The sequence below is a fragment of the Vigna unguiculata genome, chromosome 1 (genome assembly GCF_037176805.1).
Source record: "Vigna unguiculata cultivar grain cowpea cultivar isolate G323 ecotype 2 chromosome 1, ASM3717680v1, whole genome shotgun sequence".
NCBI lineage: Eukaryota > Viridiplantae > Streptophyta > Magnoliopsida > Fabales > Fabaceae > Vigna > Vigna unguiculata.
In genome coordinates, this window is record NC_140792.1 from 48,937,114 (window position 1) to 48,948,952 (window position 11,839).

General features: G+C 37.9%; 3 protein-coding genes across 3 annotated transcripts; all 3 read left to right on the forward strand.

The window, feature by feature from the left end:
- XTH15 (xyloglucan endotransglucosylase/hydrolase 15) lies at positions 1–1,501 on the forward strand. The gene is made up of 3 exons (XM_028049826.2): positions 1–350; positions 664–857; positions 966–1,501. The coding sequence occupies exons 1-3, from the start codon at positions 63–65 to the stop codon at positions 1,330–1,332; spliced, it is 849 nt and encodes a 282-aa protein (XP_027905627.1). The 5' UTR covers positions 1–62; the 3' UTR covers positions 1,333–1,501.
- A 1,041-nt stretch (positions 1,502–2,542) lies between these two features.
- LOC114163427 (phloretin 4'-O-glucosyltransferase-like) lies at positions 2,543–4,318 on the forward strand. The gene is made up of 2 exons (XM_028047763.2): positions 2,543–3,686; positions 3,778–4,318. The coding sequence occupies exons 1-2, from the start codon at positions 2,664–2,666 to the stop codon at positions 4,168–4,170; spliced, it is 1,416 nt and encodes a 471-aa protein (XP_027903564.2). The 5' UTR covers positions 2,543–2,663; the 3' UTR covers positions 4,171–4,318.
- Positions 4,319–7,507: 3,189 nt separating this feature from the next.
- LOC114182104 (receptor-like kinase TMK4) lies at positions 7,508–11,056 on the forward strand. The gene is made up of 2 exons (XM_028068864.2): positions 7,508–9,938; positions 10,260–11,056. Exons 1-2 carry the CDS (start codon positions 7,664–7,666, stop codon positions 10,769–10,771), a joined length of 2,787 nt encoding a protein of 928 aa, XP_027924665.1. The 5' UTR covers positions 7,508–7,663; the 3' UTR covers positions 10,772–11,056.
- Positions 11,057–11,839: the final 783 nt, after the last annotated feature.

Consider the following 11,839-nt stretch of genomic DNA (forward strand, 5'->3'; position numbering starts at 1 on the left):
TCTAACTCATTCCTTCACATCAAAACACAAAACACAAAACAAAAACCCTTCCTTTCTCCAACATGGCTTCTACTTCTTCTACTGGTACTAAGTTTTATGCCCTTCTTCTGGTGGTGGTGGTGGCCACCTCCATGGTGGCTAAATGTGGTGCTAACTTCAACCAAGACTTTGATCTCACGTGGGGTGACCACCGTGCTAAGATATTCGGCGGTGGCCAGCTTCTATCTCTTTCCCTCGACAAAGTCTCTGGCTCTGGCTTCCAATCCAAGAAAGAGTACTTATTTGGGAGGATCGATATGCAGCTTAAACTCGTCGCCGGAAACTCCGCCGGAACTGTCACTGCTTACTACGTATGTTCTATTACATTCCTTTCTTCTCCCCCTGCGCTATACATATTCTTCTTTCTTTTTCAAAACCAACTTTAACATCACTTCTTCCCGCAACTCCGCACTTTTAAATAACACCATTATTACCTCTGCTTCCACATTTTTGGCATCAACCTTTCAAACGCAAGTTACGCAACCAGAACATTTTACTTTTCACCTCAACTGTTACTTTATTTTATTTTTCAGTTCATGATGTTTTTTTTTTTTTTACATGAGTTAAGGATAAACAAGCACAGAACAGAACCTCATTCCATAACGGTTGTATTTTGTGATGCAGTTGTCATCTCAGGGACCAACTCATGACGAGATTGATTTTGAATTCTTGGGAAACGTGAGCGGCGACCCCTACATTCTCCACACAAACGTGTTCACCCAAGGCAAGGGAAACAGGGAGCAACAGTTCTACCTCTGGTTCGACCCCACCAGAAACTTCCACACTTACTCCATCATCTGGAAGCCCCAACACATTATGTGAGTAAAAACAAAATATTTATGTTTTCTTGGTGTGTCTTTTTTTCCCTTCGGTAACCGGCATGGAAGAAAACGAAAACGAAACCGACTCATTTATCTGTTGTGCAGCTTCTTGGTGGATAACATTCCCATAAGGGTGTTCAAGAATGCCGAGGTTGCCGGTGTTCCTTTCCCGAAGAACCAACCCATGAGAATCTATTCTAGCCTGTGGAATGCCGATGACTGGGCAACTAGAGGTGGCTTGGTGAAAACTGATTGGTCGAAGGCACCATTTACGGCGTACTACCGCAATTTCAAAGCCACGGAGTTCTCGGTGTCTTCCAATTCATTCTCTGATGCTGCATTGCAGAGCACGGAGCTCGACGCTTATGGCAGAAGAAGACTTAGATGGGTTCAAAAGTACTTCATGATCTATAACTACTGCAACGATCTTAAGCGATTCCCACAGGGCCTTCCTGCTGAGTGCAAGCGCTGAGAAACAAACCAGTCTTTGATTTTCTTTGTAAAATATGTTATATTATTATGTGTCGCTCTTTTGATTCTTTAATTTTGTGTCTTCCTCCCTATTTTTGCCTTTTTCTCTGAGTTCATGCTTTATATATGATATTCATATTCGAAATAAATGAAATTCGTTTTAGTACCTACCACTTTGTTATATCAAATGTGTCTGAATATTGGGTGATTCAAATTTCCACCGTCAGAACCCATTTTGTCGCCACTTCTAACTCTGAGGAATGTGCAATTCTGTTACCCTAGCAAATGAGTTCGTCAGAGTAATAGATAACCATATATAAAAACTTTTATTCCACATCCTTTGTAAACTTGTGTGCTTAATCTACCCATATTTTTTCTAACTATATAAGTGAGTATTTATAGGTTTTATTAATGTCTAACATATAAACAAAACACGTTAACTTTATTTAGTTTTTTTTTATAATATGTAAATAATTTGTGTTGATATTATAAATATTTTTAGACATGGTAAATATTTTAAGGAATAAGTAAGTAATCACTTTAGTGTGACTCATTATTAATATATTACTATTTTAAAAAAAAAAATAATTTAGTGTGAATTATTATGAATGTATTATTATTTTTTCTTTTAAAAGAATAAATGATTCGTATTAAACCAATTTTTTATCTCTTTAATTTTACATGTTTTTTTTTCAAATATTTCTTATCTTCGTAGTGATTGCGTTTCTTGTCATTACCAGTTTTGGCTCAGTATCACTATTGTACAGTGAGATCTCAGGTGTTTCAATATTGAACAGAGGATTTTCTTTTTTGACATTTTAAATTGTATGTCTTTTCTTATTATTAAGGCTAAAATGCATAGAAAGGAAAAACAATATACCATAGCATGATGAGTTATATATATTTTTTCATATATTATTCATCCTCATTAGTTATTAGTTATTGGGAAATTGTGGTTTTATAGATATATATTTTCTTTTCCGGTGAATGAGGAAAATCTTTTATTTTTGTAATGCGGTCAATCACTTTTAACCCCTAAATTAATAATCTTCTAGATATGTTTAACTTTTTCTATTATATATATTAACTATTACTTTCAACATAAATTTCGACCTCGTGAATGGACACGAGACATAGACAAGACGAGCAGCCCTACCCTTTTCGTCACCGCAAACGTCACCCCTCACTCTTCTGGTTTCCTCCGATCTATATAACAAACAAATAAATTCAAACAATCCACCATGTTACTTTTCTCACTACTTTGTCACTCGCATAAGTAACATTTTCAAGGTAAGGAATATCCACTCCTCATTTTCACGCGCCACCGTTATCATGGTGCAACAACACTTCCTCCTGGTAACCTACCCCATCCAAGGCCACATAAACCCCTCCCTCCAGTATGCCAAGCGACTCGCTGCCATTGGCGTCCACGTCACTTTCGTCACCAGCGTCTACCTCCACAGTCGCATGCTCAACAAACCCACCGTCCCCGGCCTCTCCTTCGTCACCTTCTCCGACGGCTACGACGACGGTTACAAAACCACCGACGACACCCACGTGGGCTCCTACATGGCCGAGCTCAAGCGCCGCGGCTCTGAGTTTTTGGGAAACATCATAACCTCCGCTAAAGAGGAAGGCAAACCTTTCACCTGCGTCACCTACACCCTCATGCTTCCCTGGGTCGCAAAGCTGGCGCGTGAGTTTCGTATCCCGGGGGTGCTCCTGTGGATTCAAGCTGCCACGGTTTTGGATATCTACTACCACTACTTTCACGAATACAGGGAGTACATTAACATGGTCCACACATCAGAGAACCCCATCATCGAGTTGCCGGGTTTGCCCTTTCCGCTCGCAACACGTGACATTCCCTCTTTCCTCTTACCCTCCAATATCTACTCTTTCGCTATTCCTTCACTCGAAGAACATTTTAAACTTTTCGACGAAGAAACCAACCCTAGAGTTCTTGTGAACACCTTTCAGGACTTGGAACCCGAGGCCTTGAAAGCCATTGATAAGCTAACCATGATTTCAATCGGGCCGTTGGTTCCCTCCGCCTTCTTGGACGGTAAAGACCCGACTGATACTTCCTTTGGCGGTGACATCTTCCACGGGTCAAACGATTACGTTGAGTGGCTGGACTCAAAGCCGGCGTTGTCTGTGGTTTATGTTTCGTTTGGCACCCTTGCTGTGTTGGGTCAGAGGCAGATGGAGGAGGTAGCACGTGCGTTGCTGGATTCCGGGTATCCCTTCTTGTGGGTCATAAGAGAACCCAATGGAAAACAAGAAAAGTTGCAAGAACTGAGCTGCAGAAAGGAGTTGGAGCAGAGGGGGAAGATTGTGACTTGGTGTTCTCAGGTAAAAAAGTATTATTAGATTGTATTTTTGTGTTTATGATAAAAAGAAATAACATATATAAAGAGTGGTAGTTTGGAACTATGATTTTCAGTTGGAGGTTCTGTCGCATGGTTCGTTGGGTTGTTTTCTGACACACTTTGGATGGAATTCGACAATGGAAAGCTTGAGTTCGGGGGTTCCTATGGTGGGTTTTCCACAGTGGACAGACCAAGGGACAAACGCAAAGCTGGTGGAAGATGTATGGAAGACGGGGGTGAGAGTGGATGGTAAAGCGAATGCGGAGGGGATAGTGGAGGGCGTGGAGATTAGGAAGTGTTTGGAAGTGGTGATGGGGAGTGGAGGAAAAGGAGAGGAGCTGAGAAGGAATGCTGAGAAGTGGAAACGTTTGGCCAAAGAAGCCGTGAAGGAAGGAGGCTCTTCGGATAGGAACATGAGGACTTTTCTGGATTATGTTGCAAGATTGGGACAGGATTGTCTGATCTGATGTAACACACTTGTTGGGTTATTGTGAGGGGTAAAGAAATAGGGTTCCGTTAGATACTACGTATCTTATGGTTCGTGTCAGCCATGAAGCACAGTGTTCCACTGTAAACCTTCTTCAATTGGATAGTCAAAAACAAAAGTTCCACAAACCGTGAGTAAAGTCAAGTGCATGCTAGATATAAACTTTTCAAAAACGTAACGTCCCATTATAACTTAACACTATTGTTTTAACATTTAGTTAAATATTTTTATATTCTCTTCGTTTTGGGGGATGATTAGAATGAGTTATTTTCCGAAAATTAAAATTAAATAATCTTAATTTAAGATGAAAAATAAAATTCAAATAAAAGTCAAACTAATAATTTAGAGAAACAAGTAAAAAATTGGTCCTACGGAGTAACTAAATTTAAATTGATTAATTTAATATTTAATAAGATATGAGCAAGAATTGTAAGTGTGTTTGGATAAACAATAATATGTATATTGTCATAAAAAAGAAGGAAGGTAATGTATAAACATAAACAAATCCAAATTAAGAAAACATTAAAAAAGTAAAGAAATAATTTTCATTTACATATCTCAATTTTCACACTCCTTTCCAATATATAATTTTTTTTCACTTTACTAATTATTTTATTCTGAATTATTCTATATTTATAATAAAAATATTATTTTATTAGTATTGAATATATGTTGAATAGAAAATGGAGTGTTTGTTTATCATTGTCCAAAAATAAATAAATGACGAAAAGTTTAATTCAAAGAAACTCGAATTTTATCGAATCTTTATTCCACCCCATAAATTATCTGCTCAACATTGTTGAAACCTCAATATACATTTATATTTAATTTAAATCTCCATGTAGTTTGTAAAAATCTCATCTCAAATTTGATTAACCATAGAGCTATGAAGATGGATAACCGGTTGATTCAGATAACATGACAAATTATTTATATGTTGACTAAAAAAATAATATAATATGATCCAAATACAAAATCTAACTTAATAAAAAAATACTGTGTGACCATTTTTTTTGCAGGTAGGTAACCTGGCTCACAAGTTCAAACCTAGTGAGCCGCGTTTTAAGTAAGTCAGGTCAAAAATCACCCGTATTTAAATTTGTAAAAAAATTTCAACCCAACCCGTTCCGAATCCAATCAGATTGGTTCACGAATTCTAACTTATTTTAACAGCTCTAATTAACCATATCAACGATACGAGGATAATATTTTCCGTTTTAAAACTGTCAAAACTTCTATAAATTTCTCCCAATATTAAAATTTCGATTATCCTTTTTGAATAATATAAGTTGGAAGTTAACATATAATTTTTGGATTGCATAATTTTAAATTGCTTGAATTATACAATTCAAAAACTTTTCAGATGCAATTTAAAGGTTAAAAATAATTTTTAAATTGAACCATTTGAAAATATATTTAAAAAAAACATAGTTTTGAATTGTATAAATTAAAATTTATTTTTGACTTATAAATTATATAATTTGAAAGTTATTTTCAAATTTTGAAACTAATCTCTAAATTATATAAACTGTAAAAAACTAAAATAGATTTTTCTTTTTATATGGAAGTGTAGGAAAAACTTCATGGAGGTGCAGGAAGAAACTGCATGTCTTGAATTGTCTCGTGCCAAATGTACCTTTCAAAAGAAAAGTGGGCCAAGAAATGCAGACTGTTAAAATGTTAAAAAGTCCAATATCTGAAGTTGTGTGTTTCATCCTATACTTTCTGAGAAAAAAGCCCGAGATTTTCAACATACAGTACTATCTTCGATGAAATTTAGTACTGAATAAATGGAACAATATTCAATAAAAGCGACATTGTCTATTCTTTTTGTCTTGATTAGTAATTATAAAAAAAGAATTTGAATGAACTAAAAAGAAAACATAAACTTGTTTCATTAAATTTATCAGAACATATTAAAATTATAAATATTAGCAAAATCATTCATTTACGATAAACCTATTTTATACTTACTTTATAAAAGTTTTTTTTTATATTTTTTTAAATCAATTTGAATGTAAAAAGCACACATTATATGAATAAAATTTTTGCCTATGATGTTGGGAAAAGAAAAAATTGATAATAAAATTTTAAACGTAAAACAAAAAAATATAAATGCGAAGATAAAGAAAGAAAGCATGTTTAGAAGTTTCCAACATGAGAGACACGTTGTTGCAAACATGGAGTCCAAGAATCTCCAACAGAAGCCCAACGTTTTTGCCACCTGTTCTAAATAGCATCATAACCGTTATTTAAAATAATGTATATCTAACGGCTCAAAAGCATTTCCCCACGGGATGATATGTTGCACTTGCCCACACACTTTACTGAAAAACAATTAGTATGATAGAAAATTGCAGAAATTAAAAATTTGTTCGTAATTAAGATGGGAGATAATGGGGTGGATGGGGAAGCTTCCGTGGAAAGTGAAAAGGAGAATGATAAAAAGTTAAGACAGTATCAAAAGTAATTGAAAAAGGATAAAGAAGACAGTGTTTGGTATATTATTATTGTGATTGCTTTTATTAAATTAATTAATTATTCTTGCCCTGCCGCTTCGAATCCGCCAATTACTAATGTACTAAAAAGGGATAAATAATTCAGATATTAGTTATTAACAAAATTAATTTTTTATAAGACATATAACCGTATACTGTTTTTAAAAGACAGAGTAACATTATACAACATACGATTATACATACCTTGGTTTTGTTTGAAATCTCAGCTTGAGAGAGTCAATGGGAAGACAAACAATGTACGCCAAATCTAGTAAGCAACAGTTGGCATTAACGGGACCACACTACTGATTTGACTCAACCACGTATTCCTTTTCTTTCCCACATCTTTATTATATCAAATTATCTCTTACATCTTCTCACTTTAATTTCTCAATAACAATTTTAAATTATAATTAATTTCTAATATTAATTTATGCTAATTAAATTTTTATTTTTTTATTTTTTTTCTCGTGCACCATTGTCATTTTTTTAATGTTATTTATTGCATAATACAGCGTTTCTTCTGTCTTTTGGTATTGATTCTCCACTCTACTACTCTGGATGTGGGCCTTCTCTCTCACTGTCATGGGCCCATGCTCTTTTTTTCTTCTGATTATGAAAACAACAATTAACAAAAAGGGCACTTCGGTCATACTAAACTTTCTAATTTATTTGCCCTAAATTTGCGATAATACAACTTATTTTGTATTATTTTACCTGATCCCCGTATAAATACTCATGTAGAAAATACACATATTTATTTATTTGTAAAATTCTGTCATTATTCGGCGTTAAGTATTGATTTGAAAAAAGAGTGGGCATAACCATAACTACTGGCACATGAGGTTGGCGCAGTTTTCATCTTTTCGTCTCTGCTCTGCTTCCATTCTCTTCTTGCTCTGTACGATTACTTGTGATTATCAAAAGCGACCAAACACATCACACAATTAGTCTTCTCCTTTCTCCCAAATCTGAATGGCCACCTCCAGATTAAAACGGAAAACCCTACATTCTCTCTGTCGCCTCTTTCTTCTCCTTTTGTGTCTCTCCTGCACCGCCATTGCCGACGATGGCGCGTTCATGTCCAAGCTGGCCAAAGCCTTGAGTCCCACACCGTCGGGGTGGTCGGGGAGCAGCTTCTGTGACTGGAAGAACGTGAGGTGCACCACCAACCGCGTCACATCAATCAACATCGCTTCGCAGTCGCTCACCGGAACGCTACCTCCGGATCTCAACTCCCTCTCCCAACTCACCTCGCTCTCTCTCCAGGGCAACGCCCTCGCCGGCGCGTTGCCTTCCCTCGCCAACCTCTCCATGCTGCAAACCGTGTTCCTCGGGGGCAACAACTTCACCTCCATTCCCAACGGCTGCTTCCAGGGTCTCACTAGCTTACAGAGCCTTAGCATGGCAGACAGCGTCAATCTCGCTCCATGGACGATTCCCGCCGAGTTGACTCAGTCCACAAACCTCGTCAAACTCGATCTCGGAAACACAAACCTCATTGGTACCTTGCCTGATGTGTTTGACTCCCTTTTGAGTTTGCAGGAGCTTCGTCTCTCTTACAACAACCTCACTGGGGGTTTGCCAAAGACCTTCGCGGGATCTGGGATTCAGTATCTGTGGCTCAACAATCAGAAAGACGGGTTCGGGTTTTCTGGTACTATTGAGGTGCTTGCTTCCATGACCCATTTGTCTCAGGTGTGGTTTCAGAAGAACCTTTTCACGGGTGCCATTCCGGATTTGTCAAATTGCACCACTTTGTTTGATCTGCAGCTGAGAGACAATCAGTTAACCGGTGTGGTTCCACCTTCTCTCATATCCCTTTCTAGTTTGCAGAACGTCTCTTTAGACAACAATATGCTTCAGGGTCCTTTTCCTTCGTTTGGTAAAGGTGTGAAGGTCACTCTCGAAGGGGTGAATAGTTTTTGTAGGAAAGACTCTGGACCCTGCGATTCTCGCGTCACCACTTTGCTTGATATTGCCAAAGATTTCGGCTATCCCGTTCAGTTGGCGCGTTCCTGGATCGGGAATGATCCTTGTAACGATTGGAGTTTCGTTGTGTGTGCTGCGGGGAAGATTGTTACTGTGAATTTAGCGAAGCAGAATTTGACGGGAACGATTTCACCGGCATTTGCCAATTTAACTGATTTGAGAAACCTGTATCTCAATGACAATCATTTGGGGGGATCAATACCGGGAGGCTTGACTAACTTGGCTCAGCTTGAGGTTCTGGATGTTACTAATAACAATCTATCTGGTGATGTTCCAAAGTTCCCAACCAAGGTTAAGTTCAGTACTACAGGTAATCCTCTGCTTGGGCATTCTGGAGGTGGTGGTGGCAGTGGAACTACTCCGTCAAGCGGTTCTGGTAATGCACCAAGTGGGAGTCCAAATGCAGGGTCAGGCGGTTCTGCACTCTCTCCTGCTTGGATCGGAGGTATTGTTGTTATTGCTGTGTTTTTTGTTGCGGTGGTCGTATTTGTCTTTTGCAAGTGTCATGCTAAAAACCGCCACGGGAAGTTTGGTAGGGTTAATAATCCTGAAAATGGGAAAGGAGAGGTTAAGATTGATATGATGAGCGTTACCAATTCCAATGGATATGGTGGCGTCCCGAGCGAGTTGCAAAGCCAGGGTAGTGAGCGTAGTGATATTCATGTTTTTGAGGGTGGGAATGCTACTATTTCAATTCAGGTTCTTCGGCAGGTAACGGATAATTTCAGTGAGAAAAACATTTTAGGTAGGGGAGGCTTTGGGGTTGTTTATAAAGGGGAATTGCATGATGGAAGTCAAATTGCCGTGAAGAGAATGGAATCTGTTGCAACGGGGAGCAAGGGATTGAATGAGTTCCAAGCAGAGATAGCAGTTCTCAGTAAAGTCAGACACAGGCATTTGGTTGCTCTTTTAGGATATTGCATAAACGGGAACGAAAGACTTTTGGTGTACGAGTATATGCCTCAAGGTACGCTAACACAACACCTGTTTGAATGGCGTGAAAATGGATGTGCTCCGTTGACTTGGAAACAAAGGGTAGCAATAGCTTTGGATGTAGCTCGGGGAGTGGAATACTTGCACAGCTTAGCTCAGCAAAGCTTCATTCATAGGGACTTGAAACCCTCAAACATATTATTGGGTGATGACATGAGAGCCAAGGTTGCAGATTTTGGTTTGGTAAAGAATGCACCAGATGGGAAATATTCTGTCGAGACAAGGTTGGCCGGAACATTTGGATATCTGGCACCTGAATATGCAGGTATTAGACTTTTTTATTTGTCTTTTTTTCTGATTATAGCTGTCTATATGGGACTACAATTCATTATATTTTTAGCAACTGTGATATTTTTCTCATAATGATTGTCAGTTGTTTGCATTTTTTTCTTGTGTATCTTTAGAAGCACGTCCTAGGATTTTCTTCGTCTCCTCCAATGCCTTGGAATTTGAAGAATATTTGTTTTGTAGAATTGCATAGTCTTAGCTAAGCCAGATTATTGTTGTCTCATACACAATTGGTTGCTTTAGCTTTGTGCTAAGCTATTCCTTTACTTGTGATTAATGTGATATTGTTTCTTGGCAGCTACCGGAAGAGTGACTACCAAAGTAGATGTGTATGCATTTGGAGTAGTGTTAATGGAACTGATCACAGGTAGAAGGGCATTGGACGATACTGTGCCTGATGAAAGGTCTCACCTGGTTTCGTGGTTCCGTAGGGTATTGATTAACAAGGAGAACATCCCCAAGGCAATTGATCAAACTCTAGATCCCGATGAGGAAACCATGGAGAGCATATATAAAGTGGCTGAATTGGCAGGTCACTGCACTGCTCGTGAACCATACCAAAGGCCAGATATGGGTCATGCAGTGAATGTTTTAGTTCCTCTGGTAGAACAATGGAAGCCAACAAGCCACGAAGAAGAGGAAGGTTATGGCATTGACATTCACATGAGCCTTCCTCAAGCTCTGCAAAGATGGCAAGCTAACGAAGGCACTTCCACAATGTTTGACATGTCCATCTCACAAACTCAGTCAAGCATTCCTGCAAAACCTTCAGGGTTTGCTGACTCTTTTGATTCGATGGATTGCCGATGACAAAAATGATAATCAAATCGCTTCTCAGGTGAGAGGACCGGATGAGAACGATGCTAAGCTGTTTTGATCTCGCAACATCACCGAAATGTATCACAATTTATTTATTTTTTAAATGTTAATTTTTCTAATGTTCCTGCATTCTCCTTCTGCACGAGTTTGATGTTATTTATGAATTTTTTTTTTAAAGCTAACAGATTGGTTGGTTTAGTCGATGGATGATGGGAATTATTATAGAAATGTTAATTGTATGATATATTTTTCTGAATGGGAAGAAAATTGATTGCATTTGGTTGTTTGGTAGCCAAGTGGGTGTGTCCCATGCTTTTTGACCCAGCGTTTGTAAGTTCTAATGTTTCACTTTCATTGGCAAACCAAAGCCGCGTAAATGAACAGCAATGAAGCAGGTTGGGATTGGAAACAGAGAACAGGTATAGCATGAAGAATTCAAAGTTAATTAATTATGTAGCATCTGCATAAAGAGGTCCCTTGAGCATCTTTTAATTCCTTTTGGTTGTCATATTTTATTCTGCTATCATTTTCAGCTTAAAAATGAAAGCAAAAGAAATTAGAAACTGTGTAACTACCAAAATTTCGTGTTGATTGTGGCATCTGACCTTAATTTGAGTTGAGGAGCTTACACGTTTGCGCATATTACGGTATTTGAAGACGGAGTGGTAAGAAGATTGGTGAGAAAGCACATGTGGTGAGGTCCATCATCACATGCCATGATTTGACAATCTGGATTCTACACCTCATCATACCTCATACCAATGTCTCTGTCCAAAATTATGCTGCATACGTGTCCCACACTGACACCAGTTAGATAAACAGCTATTGATTTTTCATTATTTTATACTCAACAGAGAACAATTTTTTCTCCAAATAATACCTTTTAACTTTTTTTTTTCAAGTGAATTCAGCAGCAAATTAATTCCTCAATGTATCTGTTTATTCGGTTTCAGAAGGGTAGAATTTCCACTTTTGATTTGCAGTTTAATTTTTGTTTTACAAAAACGTACCTTTTTAGTAGACTTATGTACATAAAGTTGGTTGTTATTCTTCGTTATG